At 35.8% G+C, this 23,772-nt stretch overlaps 1 protein-coding gene across 1 annotated transcript in view; it reads left to right on the top strand.

Moving 5' to 3' along the window:
* The first annotated feature begins 3,938 nt into the window (after positions 1-3,938).
* slc27a6 (solute carrier family 27 member 6) overlaps positions 3,939-23,772 on the top strand; it is a 54,261-nt gene continuing 34,427 nt past the window's right edge. Inside the window, exons 1-4 of the mRNA XM_056466633.1 lie at positions 3,939-4,537; positions 5,717-5,926; positions 13,648-13,806; positions 17,360-17,484. Coding sequence (XP_056322608.1) covers positions 4,066-4,537; positions 5,717-5,926; positions 13,648-13,806; positions 17,360-17,484 — 966 coding nt within the window. The 5' untranslated portion in view covers positions 3,939-4,065. The remainder of the gene's footprint in view (positions 4,538-5,716; positions 5,927-13,647; positions 13,807-17,359; positions 17,485-23,772) is intronic.

Raw genomic sequence — 23,772 nt, 5'->3', positions numbered from 1 at the left:
TTCTTTCTAAATAAAAGTATTTCCTATCATCAGCAAAAGGATCATGTGACATTGAAGACTAAAATAATGACTCCTGACAATTCAGCTTTGTATTTCGAATCAAATAAATGCAGATGAAGAGGCTTTTTCAAAAACATTAGAAAATATGAGAACTTTTAGGAAAAAGAGTGGGACGCAAATTATGCAAAATTATGTAGACGTCCACAGGATGGCGGTAAACCTCAAGAGAAACTTCATTCAAATAACCTACGATTTTGTGACTAACATCCTTTTTATATTAACAGGATACATAAACATTAATTTGTACAATTATTGTGTGACTTGAACACAATGATATATATTCATTGTACTGCTAGTTACGCAAATGTTACAAAGAATAAAGAAAAAAAATCAATACATAAAAGAAAAATAAATATTTAAAGGACACAAAATAAAAACTAAACAAATAAAACATAAATATATCAAACCATAAGTTAATTATTAGTGTTACATGGGCGTACCAAAAGGCATCTGATTATTTAAAAGTATGCTTATAATGATAATATTATTTTTCTTCAGCAGTACAATTGTTTTGTCAGCTTTCTAATTTAGATATAGGCAGACAGATTCATAATAAAGTTTCAAGTCAATACAACATTTTCTAAAATTAGGCATACACTCAATAACTTTACATTTGTGAAGATGCAAGGGCCAGAAAGAGTTAAAACCTTCAACACATTGTTCACTTCCTTACAATCTGACTCCCAAATCAAAAACAACGGATTAATTGTCTTAAAAAAAATTTTTTTTGTTCAAAAATTCTCTGCAAAATTGCATTCTAAAAATAAATGTGCTATCGTTTCCAGATAACATTAAGATAATTGCAGAATGTGCATTGTGAAGAACTGTATGATATTAATTTTAGATAGAATTACAGGGATTGTAATTATGAAGAATTTTAAAGTTAAGTTCTTTCGTCTTATTAGGAACATTACTGAAGTCCTAGTACTAACAGATATTTTCTTTTAATTCTGAAATCTTATAAAATAAAAAGTTTGATTGGTGTTAGAAGTAAGCATTACAAAGGATTTGCCAACTGTATGATAACATAGTGTAAATTTACTTTAAAAGTAATTTACTATGTGTGTATATCTGAAGAGCACAGATGCAGCTTTTTCTTTTGAATGAATGGAAGAACAGGGTCGCCATTGCAACACTGTCATTTGCATGATAACAATCTGCAGTCCTTGGCCCAGTGTAACACAAAACCCATTTGGATGCGAACAAAATGCCATTCATAAAGGACAAAAACAAAGGCTGTCACAAAGAAGAAACCCTGTCAGAAAACTGTCATTCGTGCTGTGTGTCCACAAATGGACGGATCAACCATTTAATCTAGTTGAAAGAAGACATTAATATTTTACTCAAATATTTTTGCTGCTGTTAAACAATACTACAGACACAGTGAATTGCTATCTATCTGCTAAGATAATTACTGAAATCGACATTACATTGGCTACAACTGTAAGAACAAACAAACAAAAAGAAGTATAATGGTATTTTACAGGTAAAACCTTAGTTTTCTTACATCCTGTAAACTACTCATGCCTTTTTTTCAAAAATGTAAATAATAAAGCTGTTACTTAGAGCAGTTTTTGAAAAATATTCAAATTTAAAAATCAAAAGGTTGTGTTCTCAGACATGTTTACATTTGTTTTTAGATAGCTTAGATAGAACAACAAGTTAAGAAATTAATTGTTTTAGTATTTCACTTTCTGAAAAGGAATTAATCCAATTAAAGATTAGTTAACCACAAATAAATAAAGAAAATTTACTCACTCACCCTTAAGTGCTTGCATACCTTCATGAGTTTCTTTCATCTGGAAGATATTTTAAAGAATCCTGAAAACCTGTAACCGTCAGTGTTGGGGAAAGTTACTTTTGAAATAGCGCATTACAATATTGACTTACTTCAAAAAAAAGTAACTAGTTGCATTACTTATTTACGTTTTATGTAAAGTAATGAGTTACATTACTTTTCACTTACTTTTTCATACCTGAAGGCTTGATCTCTTTCTGAATTTGTTTTCTTTTCCTTTTTTAAATAGAGAAGCTCTGCATTTAATAACACCTTTGTTTACCTTAAAAAAAAAATAAGTAAAAAGTAATAAGGTTACCTTCTGAGAACTTCCTGATGCTATAGATGCCGTATTTACAGATTAATGAAAGTTAAAAACAATGTGTTTGGTACTTTGGTATTTGCTATGGTATTTTTAGTTCTGTAAAATCACTGTCCATTGAGACCATCCCCAACTAAAAGTAACTCGAGTTACATTTTTTAAAAAAGTAGCTCAAATATTATTACTAATATTTATACTAATACTATATATATATATATATATATATATATATATATATATATATATATATATATATATATATATATATATATATATATATATATATATATACAGTTGAAGTCAGAATTATTAGCCCCCTGTTTATTTTTTCCCCAATTTCTGTTTAATAATAATTTCTGTTTTTTTTAACACATTCCTGAACAAAATAGTTTTAATAACTCATTTCTAATTATTGATTTATTTTATATTTGCCATGATGTAAGATAAAATTTTACTAAATATTTTTCAAAACAGTTCTATACAGCTTAAAGTGACATTTAAAGGCTTAACTGGGTTAATTAGGTTAACTAGGCAAGTTAGGGTAATTAGGACTATCTAAAAAACAATATAGCTTAAAGGGGATAATAATTTTGACTGCTTTTATTCTTGCCGAAATAAAACAAATAAGACTTTCTCCAGAAGAAAAAAATATGATCAGACATACTGTGAAAATTTCCTTGCTCTGATTCCTCAAACATAGTTTGGGAAATATTTAAAAAAAACAAAACAAATTCAAAAGGGGGGCTAATAATTCTGACTTGAACTGTATGTATATATATATATATATATATATATATATATATATATGTATATATATACCTTTTTTATGCGTCAACACTGTATACTGTATGCACTTCGCATAATAGGAAAACACATGGAACTCAATGGTTACAGGTTTTCATAATTTTTCTAAATATCTCATTTTGGGTTAACAGAATTAAGAAATTATATAGTTAATAGTTTGAAACAAATAAAGAATGAGTAAATGATAACAGTATTTTTTCAACTATCCCTTTAATAAAATTAACTTTTTATTTGACATTTGAAATAGAATTAACTAGAATCAAACCAATATTATAATTTTACTTAAACATACCTTGTAAATTCAGCAAATACAGAGAATTATTTCATTTATTCCATAGTATAAAGTAGGCTACATATTCATATGACACTAAACTTGAAAACCATGATAAGCTCTTACTCATCTGCGCTCGTAAATCTTTACATTTGACATTTTAATCCCCCCAGAAGCATTCCAAAAAATTTAATACTTGCAATTATTTTTTAACCAAACCTTTAATAAACTGTAGGCTATATTCAGCAAAAATCAACAAAATGCTAAGACCTCGCTCACAACTGTCAAAACAATACTGCTAAATTATTTATTTTGCTAAATGATTTAGGCATATTTTCAAACAATTATTTGCATAATGTGTAAGAACTATGAATGGGCAAATGTCGTAAACATCCACACACACTTTACATTATTTTCATGTGTTTATACAGTTGTAGCACATACTCTACTATATTCTAGTCTGCACACATTCCACAGTTACGAGCGGGTACAGTAAATAAACATCCGAGCGCGCGCTCTCTCTCTCTCTCTGATAGGCGTGGATTTATTAAACTATGGGACACGCCCTGTTACTATAGTAACTCGTACAGTAGACCGTTTAACAGTTTAACAGCCTGATAAACAGGAACGAGCGCGTGGCCCAGACGACACGCCCACCAACGAGGTCGGTTGTACAACAACAGTCACGTGACAGAGGGCGTTGCATAAATTAGGATGACAGTGGTCGGAGGCGTTTTGTAACATCCATTTAACAACTTAACCCGAACCATTATAACAATGTCAACGGTTTGACAGCTTTAACCAGGTCTGTGCGTGTTTATTTTTCCAGAGATGTTGTCATGGATCGCGGCATTGCTGACAGGAATCCTCTCCGCGCATCTCGCACAGCGCCTGTGTTTTCCATACTTCTGGAAAGACGCTCTTTATTTAATGAAAGTCATACGGTACGGAGCGCGTCTGGAAATTTACAAAAGGACCTCACAGATAGTAACGATCATAGACAGGTTTGTTCATCAAGCACAGCGGTTTCCTGAAAAACCCTTTGTGATTTTTGAAGGAGTGACGTACACCTATGGAGAGCTCGAGGCGCGCAGCAACAGGGTCGCGCGCTTGTTTCAAGACACGGTGAAAAAAGGAGACACGGTCGCGCTCCTCATGAACAACGAGCCCGATTTCATCTCGGTCTGGTTCGGGTTCTGTAAACTGGGCTGTGCTGTGGCGTTTCTCAACACGAACATCAAATCCAGGTCGCTGCTACACTGTTTTAACTGCTGTGGGGCCAAACAACTGGTGGTCGGAGCAGGTAACCTGATTTTTGACAGGGACAACTTCATAAAAGTATAAACAAACAAGCACAATGTTTCGCATATTTGATGATTTGATTTTTTGTAACTACATAAACTGTATTGTCTATTACCCTACCCTACACACAACGCCACCCCTTACAGGAAACTACAGTTTTATTTTCTGGAAAAAACATCACAACATTCAGTATAATTTATAAGCCTTTTCCTATTTTAATAGGCTACTCGTGTCATATCGATGTCATTATACACATGTTTGTCCTGATATGTCACATAAACGCGTACACAAACACAAATTACCAAACAAAAAACAAACAAACACATCAGTAACTAATGCTTAACACACAAAGGACAATAATAATTGCAGACTCACGAATGAATGAATGAATAACTGTCACTAGCCGAGAGAAATTAAATCTTTATCTAAAATATTATTTATCTATATATTAGTATTGAACTTAGACCTTTTAATCTTTCACTTATGACACTGGTTATGTCTACAGGTGCTGGGCTATTTTATTAAGTAGGTCTGCAGGTCAGTGGATAAGGCTGGATAAAGACTTTGTCTTAAGGCATGCAGGCTGAATACTGTACATTTACAGTACACAATTATTATAAACACTCTCAAACATTCAAGTTATTGTCCTTGCTGAATGCTTTTTATTTTTCCACAATTATAAGTTAGAATGCTAATTTATTAATAACACTGTGTTAGTATTAACACTGGAAAAAGCAATTAGTTACTTTAAAAAAGTGAGTAAACCCATTGGCTTGACTTTTATAATTATGCAAATAGTTTGTTTACTTAATAATTACAAAATTTCCAACGAGCTCTCTTTTTAAAGTAAAGCCAACTAATCGAGTCTAGTGCTATACAGCACATGAAATAACAGCCGGAATTGGGTGTTAAATACATTTATTGAGGTTAGTCCTTAACTATGAATAGGTAGGTGATGATCATTTATAATAGTTTCTGTTAAATAAAAGTCAAAGTTAGCTTTATTGTCAATTCAAGAAAAAGACAAATGTGTAAACAATACTATTACGCTTAAGGGGACATGGCAACGAGTGCAAACCAGAGTTGTGCAGATGCAAAACAGTGTATTGTGCAAAAAATACAGTATGATCATACTTAATAGTTATTTCAATTACTTATGACACATTTATTGTTCTTGTAGATCTTCTGGACAATTTAGAGGATATTCTTCCCAGTCTCCAGGAGGACAATATCACAGTTTGGTCTTTGTGTCATGAAAATTCTCATCCTGGGGTCCACAGCCTGCTAGATAAAATTGAGAAATCCTCACAGGAGCCAATTGCAGCAAAGCGCAGGTCCGTCTCCTGTCTCAAAACCCCCACTCTCTACATCTTCACTTCAGGCACAACTGGTATGTGGAAACTGGAAAGCTTTATTTTTTTTTCATCTGGGTGAATTCCATTGTGTCAGAACATTTCTTTACAGCTCTGTTTTTAGGAGGATCCATACACCTTGATTAACTGGTTCAGTGTATGATTAGTGGTAGAGAATTCAGGGTCGACTGGTTATGGCCCTGAGGCCCAATTCTCAATGCAAGGCCAATTCTCGATATTATGTGGACTGTCATTTCAAAGATGTAGTTCACACAAAATGGAAATTTGCTTTTAATTTACTCACCAGGAGTCCATACAATAAGATTTTTTTACATGCATTTATTATTTCTCTTTGCTATTTGGGCTTATTAGAACCTAATTAGAATAAAACCTAAGTACCATCTTTTGATATGATGTACTTTTAGAGAAAAATAATGTTCATATATGTGGACTTGTGGTCCGAATTTCCATAAAACACTTTTTCCTGACAGTTTTTTAATGCATTAATAACACATACATATTTTTTAAAACATGTTTTGACTATCATAGAGTAAAAACAAAATTTTTTGCCCATTTTGGACAATAAAAAATAGTGATTGGGACATTTCATATACTGCAAAACAGTTGCAGGATGACACTGTTTGTCTGTAACAAAATATAAAACATTCAAAGTATTTTAAATAGCCACTTAAAAGCAAAAATTTGCAGTCCACTTATGTGGCCACTAAGCCCTAGAAGGTTAAATATTAATGAGAATTTGTAACAGAAACTATGGTTCTTGGTAATTCGTAAAATTCAAGTCAGTGGCATTTTTAGAGACAAAAACTCTTGCAAGCGAAACAGAATTAATACCTGTAGCAAACACTGATACACTAAATACAAAAAGTATTTGTACAAAGATAGCTTTAATCCACAGCATCTGCAAATGTTTCATAAAAATTTAGAGCGCAAGATTTCTCATACATGACATACACGTAACGACACAGTACGATAAATGTTCTGGACTGCCCTGAACACACTCAAAAGCTTTTGCAGAGGCTGTGGATTAAAGGTCATGAGGCTGTGAATAATGTTCAGTTTATTGTACAGACTGATCTATTTACTTCAGTAACTTCAGTACCCACAGATAATCATTTTGCATTCCAGTGCTCAAATGCTTTGACTTGCATTTCATGAATCATCAAGGACCACTTTTTAAGTAAAAATTTTCATGATCCACTTAAGACAAAAAAAAGGAAATTAACCATTTAAAGTTTCAGTTTTGGGTTAACTATAATTTGAAATATTCCTAGATCTGAAAAACCTAAATTGATTTAGTATATTCTCTTCAATCGCTGATAGTTAATTGCTTTTTATTTATTGATATTATAATTAATTCCTTTTCCTTCTGTTTAGTCCCTTATTTATCAGGATTTGCCACAGTGCAATGAACCACCAACGATTCCAGCATATGTTTTACATGGTGGATGCCCATCCCGCCGCAACCCATACTGGGAAATGATATTGAAATTCTAAACAATAAATAGCTGAACGATAGTTTTGATCACATTGCACTGGGTCATGTGAACAGAACACTTTGGGTTTATTAGGCCATGTTCTCACTAATACATTTTAGTATAAAAACATCAAGGACTACTGTTTTAAGTTAAAATGATCTTAAATGATCTACTGAAGAATAAAAAAGGAGTAAATTAGCTATTTAAATTTTCTGATTTAGGTGAACTATAATTTTTCATATTTCTAGATTGGAAAAACCCAAATGGATTTTGTATATTCTCTCCAATCTCTGTCAGTTAATTGCTTTTTATTGATATTAAAATTCTAATCAGTGTTTGCGTGGGTTACCTCCGGGTGCTCCGGTTTCCCCCACATTCCAAAGACATGCGCTTTAGGTGAATTGGGTAAGCTTAATTGTCCGTAGTGTATGTGTGTGAATGAGAGTGTATGGGTGTTTCCCAGTGATGAGTTACAGCTGGAAGGGCATCCGCTGCATAGAACATGTGCTGGATAGGTTGGCGGTTCAATCTGCTTTGGCGACCCCTGATTAATAAAGGGACTAAACCAAAAAGAAAATGAATGAATGAATGAATGAATGAATGAATGAAATTCTAAACAATAAGTAGCCGAAAGAGGGTGGCACGGTGGCTCAGTGGTTTGCCCTGTTGCCACACAGCAAAAAGTTCGCTGGCTTGAGTCTCGACTTGACCATTTGGCATTTCTGTGTGGAGTTTGCATCTTTTCCCCATGTTCGTGTGGGTTTCCTCTGTGTGCTACGGTTTCCCCCACAGTCCAAAGACATGCAGTATAGGTGAAATGAATAAACTAAATTGGCCATAGTGTATGAGTGTGTATGTGTGAGTGAATGTGAGAGTGTATGGGTGTTTTCCAGTACTGGGTTGCAGCTGGAAGGGCATCCGCTGCGTAAAACATGCTGGAATAGTTGGCGGTTCCTTCCGCTGTGGCAACCCCTGATAAATAAGGGACTAAGCTGATGGAAAATGAATGAATGAATGAATGAAATAGCCGAATGATAGTTTTGATTATGATAAGGGGGCTTACTTTCTCACATGAACTGATAGGTCAATTACATTGCACTGGGCCATCTGAACAAAGCATTTTGGGCTCTTTAGGCCATGTCCACACATATAAATTTTAGTCTAAAAACACATATTTCCTCTATATTTTGACTGTTCACACAATAAGACACTGGGCCCTATCATACACCCAGCGCAATAAGGCTCAAGACGTGTTTGCTGCAATTTGTTGCTATAGTATTTTCAGACCAGCACAACCCTGATTTTCACATTTTGCTTCATGTTGTTTAAATAACAAATCCATTTGCACCACTTTGTGTGTGTGCCGGTCTATAAAGGAGGTGTGTTAAGGCGCATTGTTGGCACATTGGTTTTTTGAGGAACTCAAATAGACCACGCCATCGACCAAGTAAAAGCTGGTCTAAAGTCCAGCACAGAGCACGTTAGTTATGTGCAGGTTTAAGCGCTTATGAAGATGGGTACACTGTGGTCATAAAAAGATGGACATGGTCAGCAAGAGTACTCAGGTATGCTGTGACGTTGACATAATGCAAAATTGGTACTAATGGGTCATAAGTGTAGCCAAGAAAATATCCCCTACACTATTACACCACCAGCCTGAACCATTGATACAGGGCAGGATGGATCGATGCTTCCATGTTGTTGACACCAAATTCTGACCCTACCGTCTGAATGTCGCAGCAGAAATTGAGACTCATCAGACCAGACAATGTTTTCCCAATATTCTATTGTCTGATTTTGGTGAGCCTGTGCGAATTGTAACCTGAGTTTCCTGTTCTTAGCTGACTGGAGTGGCACCCAGTGTGGCCTTCTGCTGCTGTAGCCCATTCGTCTCAAGGTTTGTGCATTCAGAGATGCTTTCTGCTTACCTCTGTTGTAACAAGTGGTTGTTTGAGTTCCTGTTGCCTTTCTATCAGATCAAACCAGTCTGGCCATTCTCCTCTGAACTTTGCCATCAAGGCATTTGTGCCCACAGAACTGCCGCTCACTTAAATCACTGCAGCAGATCGTCTTGACCATGTCTTCATGCCTAAATGCATTGAGCTGATGCCATGTGATTGGCTGATTAGAAATTTGTTTTAACGAGCAGTTGGATAGGTTACCTAATAAAGTGGCCGGTGATAAAACGGCTAATAAAGCCGTTTCATTTTATGTTGTGTTTCTAATAATCTGGAATTCAGTTAACTTGTGTGCTTTTCTGGGTGAGTTGGAGTGAGCTGCTATTCTAATATAGTTTCATGAAGTGCTGGCTTGCATGGCATAACAAAAGGCCAAGGATTTATGTAAATTTATTCATTCAATTTTGGTTTACTTTTTATCAAACCCTGTAATTTACCTCCAGAATCCCCAGGAAATACCTGGGAGCCCGGTTGTTGTTCATTTTGATTCTGCATCATTTATGTTTTTTGTGCTCTGAAAAAGAAATAATACACTATTAAAGTAGCTCTATAGTGAAGAAATAATGTCTGCTTATTTTCTAGTGACTTTTTCTGTGTATCCTGTTATATATTTTGTCAAAATGCAAGTATAAAATCTCACATACAGTAAAATGCATGTTATCATAATCATAAGCTAGAGTCATAATGTAACAATACATCCGTTTCTTGGTCAGTTATTCAAAAATAAAGCTTCATTTTAGTTACTACACTGCATTTTTTTACTCACTTTTGATGAGGACAGTAAAAATAATTATTGACTTTAGTTTCTGTCTTAGTCATCTTTTTCATGTTGGACGACTGCAAGGTTTAGTCTGAAAGACTGCCTGCCATGCAACTTCCCGGAAAATAGATTTGTTTTGGTTTTGAGTTTACAAGGTTCAAGTAATAATATCTTTGCTTTAAGACTTCCTGATTTCCTGAAATGCAGAGTTTAGAAAAGGTCTACACATCGCTACACTGTAAAAAAAATGCTGGGTTCCACACAATCGATTTGAGTAGGGACAACTTGAAGCAATTAAGTTAAACTATTAGTTTTAAGAAATTGAACATGAAACAGTTACTAATTTTCATAATAAAGCTCAAGAAATGTGTTGTTTCAGCTCATTTTAAGTAGTTTGAACAAACAGCAAACATTATTTTTTAAATGTATTAATGTATCAGCTTTTGGAAATATTGGTAAAATATTAGCACTTTTTCCACCTTGGATGCATTAAAACCAACAAAATTAAAGTGACTAGAGCCTAGCCGAGGACTAGTTTTTCAAATAATATTCGAGTTTTAAAAAACTGCTATCGATTGAACACACTTTTTGAAATATGATCAAATGTATTTGGAAATTAAATAACATTTAAGTACATTTAAGTATGTAAAAAATCCTCTTATTTATAGTTTTGTAATCATTTGATTAAAAATATATAACAAAAACTAAACTTGTGATAATAAATATAATATTGAAATATCATATAATATAATAAACCCACTGGAAACAAATGTTTTAATGTATAAATGTATAATTTATGGCTGCACAGTGGTGCAGTGGGTAGGAAGTTTGCCTCCGGATGCACCGGTTTCCACCACAGTCCAAAGACATGCGCTATAGGTGAATTGGGTAAGCTAAACTCTCCGTAGTGTATGTGTGTGAATGAGTCTGTATGGATGTTTCCGTGCTGTGTTGCAGCTGGAAGGGCATCTGTTGAGTAAAACATATGCTGGATAAGTTGGCGGTTCATTCTGCTGTGGCGACCCCTGATTAATAAAGGGACTAAGCTGAAAAGAAAATGAATGTATGAATGAATGAATGCATAATTTATGTAATTGAATGCAAAAATGAAATTGCTCTTACCTGACACTGCAGTAGCCAATCTTAACAGTTGAAAAGGCTCTTCTTGTAAATTTCATTTTTTATTTCTTTGCAGTGTTTTGGAAGTAATTTGTAATTTTTACAGTGGCTGTGTAAAAGCACAGACAATGCAGATTCAGATTAAATTCTGTAAGTACTTCTGTGAAACAGAAACTTCTCTGATGACCCCCTTTAAAACTAGTCCTGTCCAGAAGGGCAACTTGAAAACTTGAAACAAACAAAAATAACAGTAAAAAAGCCTGGTTGCACAAGTGTGTTGATGTCTCAACTAATTCTTGCTTATGATAGTCACTTTTCAATCTTGTGTTAGGATCTCATGTGTACCTTGTTTGTTTGTATGTTTGTTTGTCTCTGGGCTCTGATTAAGCTATTTCAAAACCACCTTATTTTAGGCATTTCCTTTGTTAGATTAGTTTAAAGGTCCCATAAATGAAAATTATTGAGACCTTCGTTCATATTTGGAACACAAATTACGATATTTTTGAAATCTAAGCTCTCTCTGACCTTCCATAGACAGCAAGGGTCCTGAAACATTCAAAACCCAGAAAAGTACTGTGAACAATATGAAACAGTCCATGTGTCATCAGTGGTTCTTCCATAATATTATAAAGCTATGAGAATACTTTAGTTTAAAAAAACAAACAAACAGAAAAACCCAAATTTAATGGCTTTATTCAACAGGATCATTTCACAACGAGTAAAAGAGCACTACGACAGTTTTTTTAAGACAGTGAATGTGATTGTTTAATTAAAAAAAAGGAGTTATACCATTGTTCCTCAAGAGAAGCTTTCATGAGCCCTTGTGCAAACCCTTATACTTTATTTAGTTTATAAAATCATTTAGTGGGCAGCACGGTGGTGCAGTGGGTTAGGATGATCACCTCACAGCAAAAAGGTCGCTGGTTTGAGCCCCGGCTGGGTCAGTGGGCATTTGTGTGTGGAGTTTGCATGTTCTTCCCATGTTCGCAAGGGTTTCCTCTGGTATCTCCAGTTTCCCCCACAGTCTAAAGACATGCAGTATACAGTGCATGCATAAAGTATTCATAGTGCTTCACTTTTTCCACATTTTTTATGTTCCAGCCTTATTCCAAAATGGATTAAATTCATTTATTTCCTCAAAATTCTACACACAATACCCCATAATGACAATGTGAAAAAAGATTTTTTGAAATTGTTGCAAATGTATTAAAAATAAAAAACCTGAAAAACTATTCACAACCTCTGCTCAATACTTCAGATGGCTTATGGCAAATTCCAGGCAAGGAGTGGCTTCCGTCTGGCCACTCTACCATTGAGGCCTGATTGGTAGACTGCTGCACAGATGGTTGTCCTTCTAAAAGGTTCTCCTCTCTCCAGAAGAACGCTAGAGCTCAGACAGAGTGACCATCAGATTATTGATCACCACCCTGACTAAGGCCCTTCTACCCCGATCACTCCGCTTAGATGGCCAGCCAGCTCTAGGAAGAGTCCTGGTGGTTCCAAACATCTTCCACTTAGGGATGATAGAGGCCATTGTGCTCATTAGAACTTTCAGAGCAGCAGAAATTTTTCTGTAACCTTCCCCAGCCTTTTGCCTTGAGACAATCCTGTCTCGGAGGTCTACAGACAATTCCTTTGTCTTCATGCTTGGTTTTTGCTTTGGCATGCACTGTAAACCCTGGGACCTTACATAGACTGGTGTATACCTTTTCAAATCATGTCCAATCAACTGAATTTACCACAGGTGAACTCCAATTAAGCTGCTGAAACATCTCAAGAATGATCAGTGGAAACAGAATGTACCTGAACTCAATTTAGAGCTTCACGGCAAAGGCTGTGAATACTTATGTACATGTGATTTTTCAGGTTATTTATTTTAAAATTTACTACAATTTCAAAAAATCTTTTTTTCACATTGTCATTATGGGGTATTGTGTGTAGAATTTTGAGGAAATAAATGAATTTAATTAATTTTGGAATAAGCTGTAACATAAAAAAATGTGGAAAAAGTGAAGCGCTATGAATACTTTCTGGATACACTGTATACCACATGCCAACTCCAGTCACAATTGTCAACTGACCCAGCTGGGGCTCAAACCAGCGACCTTCTTGCTGTCAGGCGATCGTGCTTCCCACTGCGCCACCGTGCTGCCCACTAAATGATTTTATAAACTAAATAAAAAAGTGAAGCACTATGAATACTTTGTGGTTGTTTCCCAGTGTTGGGTTGCGGCTGAAAGGGCATCCGCTGCGTAAAAAATATGCTGGATAAGTTGGCGGTTCATTCTGCTGTGGCCACCCATGATTAATAAAGGGACTAAGCTGAAAAGAAAATGAATGAATGAATGAAATCATCTAGTTGTTATTAACTTTTGATTGCATGAACTGGATTTTTATGTATTTTTATGGTGTGTTAACTGTTGCAGGGCTACCAAAAGCTGCAGTCATCACCCATTTGCAGTCCCTGAAGGCAGCAGGTGGATTTTGGGCATATGGCGGTACAGAAAATGATGTCATCTATACACCACTTCCCTTGTATCACAGTGCTGCCTCACTTGTAGGCATTGGAGGGACCATTGAATTAGGTAAGTGTCTTATTTAAACCTTTCAGAACTGCAGTTGTGACCAATGTAGCAATATTGTGATAATGTAATAAATGACATTCCTTTAATGGTCTAATTAATTCAAAGATAGGTCGAAGGATTGTGACTTCGAGGAGCGCTTAAACATTTTAATTCTTTCACTTACTAGCTCTCATGTTGTTCCAAGCAATTAAAGAAGATATAATAACCTCTTTTTTGCGATCAACTTTCTATTAGACATTGACAAATAACATGAAACAAATGTTTAAATAAGAACGTGTAACAGATATTATCAGCATCTTGACAGTCAGAAAGAAAGAGGGAAAAAAAGGTGGGGGTGGTATATACTAACAAAAACTAAATAGCAGGATTGCATTATACATTAATTCCTTTATATAATTTAACAAAGTGGTAGAAAAATGTTGCCAGGGGTCAATGGTTACAGGTTTGGCCTTATTAATCCATGCTGTTGTCCCGTCACAAGTCACTATTTGAAAGGAGGCTATGAATCCAGTTTGTTTTTGCACACACATGTAGTAAGAAGGGCGACACCGTGGTTCAGTGGTTAGCACTGTCTCCTCACAGCAAGAAGGTCGCTGGTTCGAGCCCAGGCTGGGTCAGCTGACGTTTCTGTGTGGAGTTTGCGGGGTCATGTGCGTTTCCCCACAGTCCAAAGACATGCACTATAGGTGAATTGAATAAGCCGAAGGAAAATGAAGGAATGTGACGTGAACCAGTTCCGTTTCACTGTTTTGTTTATATATTTGTTTAGATATTGTAGAGAAACACACCAAGATACAAACTGATTGGGTGAAGATATATTGTACTTGCAACGCTGCCTAAAATGTACTAAGGCTGATGGTAAATGAAATTTGGCTATTTTCTAGGTTGATATGGCTAGGAACTATACTCTCATTCTGGCCTAATATTCAAAATACTTTGTTGCTGTAACATGGCTACAGCAGGAACAAAGATATTACGCATGCCTAATAGCAACTTTTCATTTTCCATCAGTCTTAGTAGACAAAACACAGAAGAGTCAAGCTTTAAACATGAAAATTGCCTAAAATTTTTGGCCACTTTGGAGTGAGATGCTAATGGTCTAATCCGATTCAATGATCTATGCTAAACTAAGCTAAAATGTTCCGGTCAGAGTCAGAGATCATCAGAATGGATAAAAAAATGGTAAAATGCAACTGTTTATAAAATTAGCCTATTTTTAAAAAGTGAAGTGTTCCTTTAACAATGTGTACTGGATTTAAAGAGTTTGAGTGATTGCCAAGTGTTTGCAAAACACAGACCCCTGTTCTAGAGACCATTGATCGGTCTGATTCAAGTGTACATCTGTCATTGCTTAATGCTGCTGTTTTTAAAGTCAGTGTACACAGTTTGTTTACATTTGACCTTAGATGATAATGAAAATGACTTCACTGTAATGAGTTTGGTTTCATTGATTTAGCATTTCAAGATGATCCTTTAAGTCAGGGGTGTCCAAACTCAGTCCTGGAGGGTTGGTGTCGTAGAGAGTTTAGCTCCAACCCTAATCAAACACATCTGAACCAGCTAATCAAGCTCTCACTAGATATACTAGAAATTTCCTGGCAGGTGTGGTGAAGCAAGTTAGAGAAACTCTCCAGGACACAGACCCTCCAGGACTGAGTTGTACACCCCTGCTTTTATGGCCCGTTTCCACTGAGTGGTTCAGTGCGGTACGGCCCACCTTTATCAGGCTTGAGTTTCCACTGCTAAAAAGGTACCATTGGGTATTTTTTGGTGGGCATGGTGTACAACAGAAAGTTTCAGTCAATGTCATTCTCGCTCAAGAAAATGTCAAAGTAAAGCTGTCTAATTCTAAGTAATTCTATCATTCTGAGTTCATAATAGTCCAAAAGGTGATGAGTTAATAGTTAAACATAGTTAAACATGGCAGTTTGTTCATGTTTTAGGTTGCTGAAAGAATCATTTGTCCTTTGTTTTGTCTCACTTCTCCTTTGTTTTTTTAGCGCATCATTCTCACGTTTGTCTGTTTCTGAAAGGATCAGCTGTCAGAAGCATTTCAGTAATCACACACACATTATTATCATCAGCTCAAGAAGTTTGTTATTTTAAATATAGACATGTGCCGAGTGCAAGCGAGAAAGCGAAACCGCTTGTGCTTTGAACGGCCTTGTAAACAACTACGGGGCACAAGGTAGTTCTGCTCTCCTTTTTGGCTTTGTAGCTGTTTATCAAGACGACGACAAGATTTGTTTGAGCTTGGGTCGACCATGGCTCGTTATTATATGTATATATTATTACGATGTAATGTCTCGCCTGTGTATTTTAAAATGGTGGCACTTTTGTTTTCATTCTCCTGGCTTGTTGCACGAGTGAGTGACGTATCTCTGTAAATGAATAGCGTTCAGCTGCGTGTCTTGCTCCGCATTTTGGTACGCTTTTGTTCTGCTAGGTACCCTTCCAAAAGGGTACCCAAAAAGTGGTATGGTACGGTTCGCTTTTAGGTACCTTTTGACAGTGAAAACGGCCATAAAATCGTACCGAACCGAACCGTATCGTACCATACCACTCAGTGGAAACGGGCCATAAGTGTACTAATACCGCTGATGCTCATAGCCAGCTTAGTGACAGGGGTGGTTCTTTTTTCCTCAAAAAGTGGACCTTTTTCAGTTATTCATCTCATTTTCTGTTTAATTATGAGATTTAAATGCTGCATTTTATTGCCATTTTAAGTACTATTTTTAGCTGGATTAGCATGTTGGGTGGTCATCATGATCACACTTTTTGATATGCCAAAAATATTTAAAGTTTTAAAAATCTAAAAAAAAAGTTTTCAATAAAACTCATATATCATTAGAAATATAATATTAATAAAATAATATGTAATAATGTAGAGCTTTATGTTCTCTTCTAAAAAAGTACATTTGCAAATTCATTGATAACAACAATAGCCAAATTAGTATTCAAATAAATTTTAATATTGGTGGATTTTTGTGCTTCACATCTTTTTACTGGTCAATTTTTGTTTCAAGAATAAGCTTCAAGATGTAGAATAAAAGTTACTTGTAAAACATTTTCTCTATTTAGCAACAATAGAGTAGGTCAGTAGCGAAAGATGAAATCACTTATGCCAGATTGTGTGTTTTCTTGCACAGCTGGATGATGACTCATGAAAAATAATTGTTTGCATTGGCCAAAACTGATTCGCTTAAGTCACTCGAAAGCAACCGCCAAAAGAGGATTTTGCTTGGTCTCATTTTCAATAGGTTATTTTCACAATTCATGATGGCATAACAGTCAAAATAGGACAAATGAGCTCATGTATGGGACATTCTCACTGGAGAGTTGGGTCTTTTGAACCACCCTGGATATGGGCCTGCAACTGAAACATTTCATTCATCATACCTAATTTCTTTTTCACCGAATCCAAAATGAATGAACATATTAATGATCTGTAATAGCAATTGAACATTCACATTTGTTGTATTAGATTGGATGTTTGAATTTATTTGCATAGCAAGTTTAGTTTCATATCTACCTCTATGCTTTTGCCATTTAGGTGCCACTTGTGTTCTAAAGAAGAAGTTTTCCGCCTCTCAGTTCTGGAATGACTGCAGGAAATACAACGTCACCATTTTTCAGTACATAGGAGAGCTGTGCCGATATCTGTGCAATCAGCCGACGGTACAGTACTGCTTACTCTGTCTTAATTGAAATGATTTCCTCATATAATTATAAGCATTTGGGTCGTTCTCAATAAACAGTGCCACTTTTGTTCGATTATTTTAGCAGAAACAGAATTATTTCAACCTTTTCAATAAGTTTTAAATTGTAATTTACATTTTTCTTTTGTGTTCTGCTGAAGAAAGAAAGAGTAAATAATAATGACACATTGATATTTTTTTGAGTGACCCGTCCTAGGGCTGGGCAATATTGCAAAAAAACACAATATCGTGTTTCATATCATTTGGTATCGATAATTATTGAATATTTTTTAACAGTACATTTAGGAATATTAGGATTATTTTTTTATTTAACCACTTTATTTTAATTTACCAACATTACTAAGGCAAATAGTTTTAATAAAATGTTACAAAATGTGTGCAATGGTAAATACTTAAAGCTGTGAATAATAATGATACAGTAAAACATTATGGGCCCTATCATACACCTGGTGCAATGCAGCGCAAAGCGTGACGCAATTGTTGTTTGCTAGTTTCAGCTTGACGCAAGTGTCAATTTGACGTTTTGCACAATGCTGTTTAAATAGCAAATGCATTTGCAGTCATATGTGCGCCCATAGGTGTTCTGGTCTAAAAAAGGAGGTGTGTTAAGGTGCATTGCTGGTGCATTGCTATTATGAGGAACTAAAAAAGACTGCACAATAGACCAGCTGAGAGCATGTCTAAAGTCCAGCACAGAGCACTTTAGTTGTGCGTCTTGCTTACACATTGCTTAATAACACAGGATGAACAGCAATACACAAATATCTTCACAAATGAAAAAGGAATAAAATGTAACAAAAATTATTACTTTCTACATAAGTATAAAACCACTGCCTTCATGCCTTCTTCATCTATGGGAGCTTTTTTCAGTTAATTCATGACAATTTGCTTTTGTATAATGTTGTTATTATTAATAGTAGTATTAATTATTACCTGCAAATTTATATTTGTTTTATTAAAAACAAGCTTTTTTTTGGACCATATGGGGCATAGCATGTGTATTTGAATATAACCACACTTGTTATTACTGTTCATTTATTCGTTTGCTGGAAATTAGAACTGAGCTTAGAATTAGTTTTGAAACAAATCTTTGCCTTTAACAAACAAAATTAATTATGTAGGCTAATGAATGTCTGTGCGTACAACATGTTTCCTTATCCACAAAAGAGAGTGAAAGTGAAAGTAAAGAATGGGGAGGCTCATTGTCTCATTTTCGCGCTACAGATGGTCTGTTTAACTGTTTTATCACTAGTGAAGCGCTCAGTTTTTTCACTTACAAAGTCTGCCATGTAAATGGCAAATACACCATAGCGTGACGCAACTGACTCTTAAAGGGAATGGGAGATGAGACTGATTCGTTTATTCTCAAAACACACCTATAACTCATTAAGAGTATAAGCTCAACCCTGTTAGACCATGCGCCACAGCGCAGAGCAGATTTTTCCATCCTTAAAATAGCAAAAGTGGATTCTGACAGGCCCTTAATGCTTTTGCGCCCTGCGCTTTGGACTTTGCACCTAGATTGTTAAAATAGAGCCCTTAAACTCTGTACAAGTAAACTCTGTAAACAAAATAAATGATAATAATCAAATCTGAACTTTTTAAAGGGCACCTATGGTGAAAAATCTACTTTACAAGCTGTTTGGACAGACGTGTGTAAGTATAGTGTATAAAGTATAGTGTATAGTGTCATATTGGGGTGAAATAAACACACCCAGTCCTTTTTTTTTTTCAAATTTAACAACATAAAAACGGTGAACCAATTGGAGTGGTTTTCTGATCGACCGCAACTTTACGTAGGAGTGCGGTCCCCCTGCCCACCAATATTGATTGACAGCTGCGCGCATTAACATGTCCCGGTAGTCACATGTATAATCATATCAACAACAGAGGACGAGCGCAAAGCAACCAGGAATAAAAGGTGTGTTCAGTTCGCTAGAATTATCAATCATCATCAAACGTGATCAAGAGTGAGTTTTACAAGTTTAAAATGTTTTAAAACAGAGCATGTGTGTAATGAATTATAGCGATTCACTTAATCAGCACAGCCGCGTGTCAGAACAATTATAAAGGAAGACGCTTCAATCCCGGTTTGTGGACGTTAAATCAGGTTTATTCTGTAGATTAACATAACAGATATCCATAGAGCAGTGGATATTACCAGTATCATGTCACATATGCGTGCAAAACGTAACGTTATTCTTTCATGAGTTATATACAAGTTTCTGACCATTTATAAAATGTGTTTCATGTGCTGCCCATTGTGTTGGATTGTCAATGCAACCCTCTTCTCCCACTCTTCACACACTGATAGCAACACCTCAGGAGAAATGTCAGCACAGGCTTCCAGTATCCGTAGTTTCAGGTGCTGCACATCTTGTATCTTCACACCATCTCACCAGTCCTTAGTATTTGCGTCTAATACCCCAGTTTGTCATAGGGGCATAAATGAAATGTTCATGAGTTAAAGTGAAACTGCCAAACTGCAGTTAAAGTCACCCAAAATTACAGGAAACTCTTACATGAAAGCACTTCACGTAAACATCTTCATTATATTATTGTCTATTAAGGCAAATAACTACATTACAGATGTCCATGTAAGCATAGTCAGTAGTGTCTTCGAAATGTAAGATCCAGAAGGGCATCCTGCTGATTTGATTCAGAAGGGCACTTTTTTGTCTGACGGCTCACCAGTCAGGTATACATCCACGCTAAAATATCAAGGTGAAAGTCATCATAGCTTGCATAGAATAGACCCTGCTCCCAGCCCAACTTTGAGAATAGATTAACAGTGATATTTTTACGCAGCACGTTAATGCTGATAACGGCCCACCACTACTTCATACCAAATCTTTTTTTTACCGATTATTGACAATAGTGTTCGGTCAATAAATATAGATACTGATTTTTTTCGCCGAGCCCTAACCTGTCCCCTTTTTTTGAGCATGACCCATATGCATGTACTTTGTGTGATGCTTTTGATGATGTCCAACTTCGAGTCCTTCAGTTTGAAGTCAGAAATGCTTTGGTTTTAGTTTTGTCTCATAACAATTAGACCAGTCATAGTCCTGTTAACTCCACATAATTGCCTTCATTATGCTTCATGCCTCATTACTTTAACCAACGACCCAGAACTCCATTATGCAGGAGTTCACTGCAGAGTGTGTCTTTGGTCACGCAGACAGACTTTGAAATGAAAGAATCCTCGGTAAATCTATGAAAATGAACTTTTTGGTTTGTGTCGCGTTTTCTTGGCTGACTGACAGATAACTCTTTTGTTAATGGTTCTCATTCATGGTTCATGTGCGTCAGGACATCATCGTGCCCTACAGTCTGTCAAAGATCTCTTTGTGTCCGTTCTCTAACATGGCCCGGGCAGTCACACCGTATTCATCAATGTGGTCACGACAGACACACTGCTACACAAGCTAAGCAAACACACAAACTTCTACAGTAACAAACACATAAGCACACAGGCTGCAATAGAAGAACCCTCAAATTATTCTAAACATGCTGTCTTTAAAATGCGACGTCTCATGTAAAATCAAGAAATACTGTTTGTCAGTCCAGTGATGAGTGTTAACTGCCAGTGCACTCGAACACTAGGCAATTGTGAACATGGAGCGGTTCTTCTGGTCTGACTGGCTTGTATTGTTCACCCACACACAGTCTCACTAAGAAACACAGCATCGCATGGAAAAAAAATCACTAGGGCTTATTTTAAAAAAAGGACTTGAGCCAGAGAGTGTGCTTTTTTGACATGCAGTAAGAACGCATTTAACATCCATTCAGATTATCCTAGCATTAAATTTTTGCATAGACAAGCATCACTCACATTCAAGTATTAACATCTAGTAACCTATTCATCAAAACCTGGAAATGTCCTCATAAATATAGGCTATACTGTATGTCATGGCGTATGTGGTGCAGTAGGTAGTGCTGACGCCTCACAGCAAGAAGGTCACTGGTTCGAGCCTCGGCTGGGTCAGTTGGCGTTTCTGTGTGGAGTTTGCATGTTCTCCCTGCGCTCACTTGGGCTTCCTCTGGGTGCTTCGGTTTCCCCCACAGTCCAAAGACATGCGGTACAGGTGAATTGGGAAGGCTAAATTGTCTGTAGTGTATGAGTGTGAGTGAGTGTGTATAGATGTTTCCCAGAGATGGGTTACGGCTGGAAGGGCATCCGCTGTGTAAAACATGTGTTGGATAAGTTGGCGGTTCATTCCGCTGTGGCAACCCCGGATTAATGAAGGGACTAAGGCGAAAGGAAAACTAATGAATGAATACTGTATGTCATCATATTCATATATAAACTATTTTTGATACATTTTTAAATATGTGTTGCATTTACACATGACCTGTATATCTTTGAAATCTAAACATTAACTTGTATTTTAAAATAAATGATTTGGAATTACATATTAAAATTAGAAATTAGATCTGCCTACTGCTCATCCTTTACACTACGTGTGTCAGAAAAGTGATGATTATATGCAGAAATATACTGCTTGACCAATTCATACGTGATTTATCCATTCATACGTGCAGAATTTCTGTGATTTGAGATCTCATCTTAATTGGACCATGGAGTTTGTGTTAACCGCACACAGAGACTAACTTTAATTAGGCTATATATTCTAGCTCCAAGCTTCAAGCATGGCAAAGCTGCTTGAGTCCATGTTCTGTCTCCCGCGAACACGCTCTGTCTTCTGTCTCTCCTGTCTCCAGATAAATTAGCCTAAATCTGAGGTAACAAATTAATCAAAACAAATAACTTTAAATATCAAAAACACTCAATATTTTACACAACTACAAAAAAAAAAAAATTGTAATAATAATTTTACCAATGATGCAGCATGCAGTAACCTAAATGCCAACACAACACCACTGGTCTGCAAAAGCGTGTCTTCAGTGTGTATCTGCTCCACAAGCACCACGGCCGCATGCCTTTTTCTCTGCACCAAATTGGGTTGATTTTTAGCATCTGATAACATGATGAACTAAAGTAAACATTCTAAGTTCGAGTCAAAGGGTTAAAAGTATTTTAAAAATTCTTTCATTATTCAGTATTCCTCCACGTACCACTAGAAGGAAGCGTACCAGTTTGAGAACCACTGCTCTAGCTCAGAACTTTTGCTGAACCACTGGTTTTAATTTTAGTTTTTTTTTTTATTGTGTCTGTACTCAGTAGCCATTGACTTACATTTTATGAATCACCAAGGTTTAATCACCATGGTTTCAGTTAAATTTTTTAAAGGGGTCATAGAATGAAAATATGTGTAGCTGATTAATAGGTCTACAGTACATGGAAATGAGCCTCAAACACCATTCCTCATTCTCATGTAAATCCTGTGAGTGTAAAACCCCATTGAAATATGGCCAATCAGAAAGTATAATATGGCCACAGACTGTTGCATTGCTCATGTGATTATTAACATGTACTGTATAAAGCAATTAGTTGACTACACTAAAAAGGGCAAACTTGTTGCCTTATAATTATGTATAATTATAAAAGGTAAGTTAATGGTGCTGTATGTAAGTTTTTGACTCTTCTAAAATGCTATCATAGGTTTGCAGATATTTAAGAAACATGCCAAACAATTTTGTTTATCTGAAAAGCAATGCTAAATTCTGCTTTGAAAATGTCTGTTACATGCCGGAACATCTGTCTTTGTTGTGGTCCCTTTAACCTGCCCAATGACAGTTTAGCCAATTATATTTTTTCAGCACCACGGGTTGCCTTTGTGGAAAACAGTGTATTTCATTTCTTCAATCAGAAAGGCTCTCAAAGTGTGTATCCGTGACCGAAATGAGACGCAGATTCAGAGTTCCACATAAGGTATATTAGCAAATAATATAAATATTATAGACATAAACAGTAGGTGAGCAGGGGGCAGGGGGGTTTCATAAAAGTCGTTTAGAAAAGTCGGGATTAAAACCTGACTTCAATGAGCCGAGCTAAACATCAACGCTTAAACTGGCTCCATAACAGTAAATTGAAGATCATTTGACCTAACTAATCTGAGTTCACAGTCGAAAAATTAGTACACCCAAATTAATATATTGGGGGAAAATATTAAATAAATTGTAATAAAAAGGAAAAAAAAATCAACACAAACATTAAAAAAATATTTTAAAAAATAGTTAAAATGGATTAGTTTGTATTTGTTTGATTTGGAATAGCTTGTTTAAATTTAAATGTAGTATCATTCTATCCTTAAAAATATTTGGTGTGTATATATTTACTATT

This window comes from Danio aesculapii, chromosome 10 (assembly GCF_903798145.1).
Source record: "Danio aesculapii chromosome 10, fDanAes4.1, whole genome shotgun sequence".
Lineage (NCBI taxonomy): Eukaryota > Metazoa > Chordata > Actinopteri > Cypriniformes > Danionidae > Danio > Danio aesculapii.
This window is presented reverse-complemented; position numbering and strand designations above follow the sequence as displayed.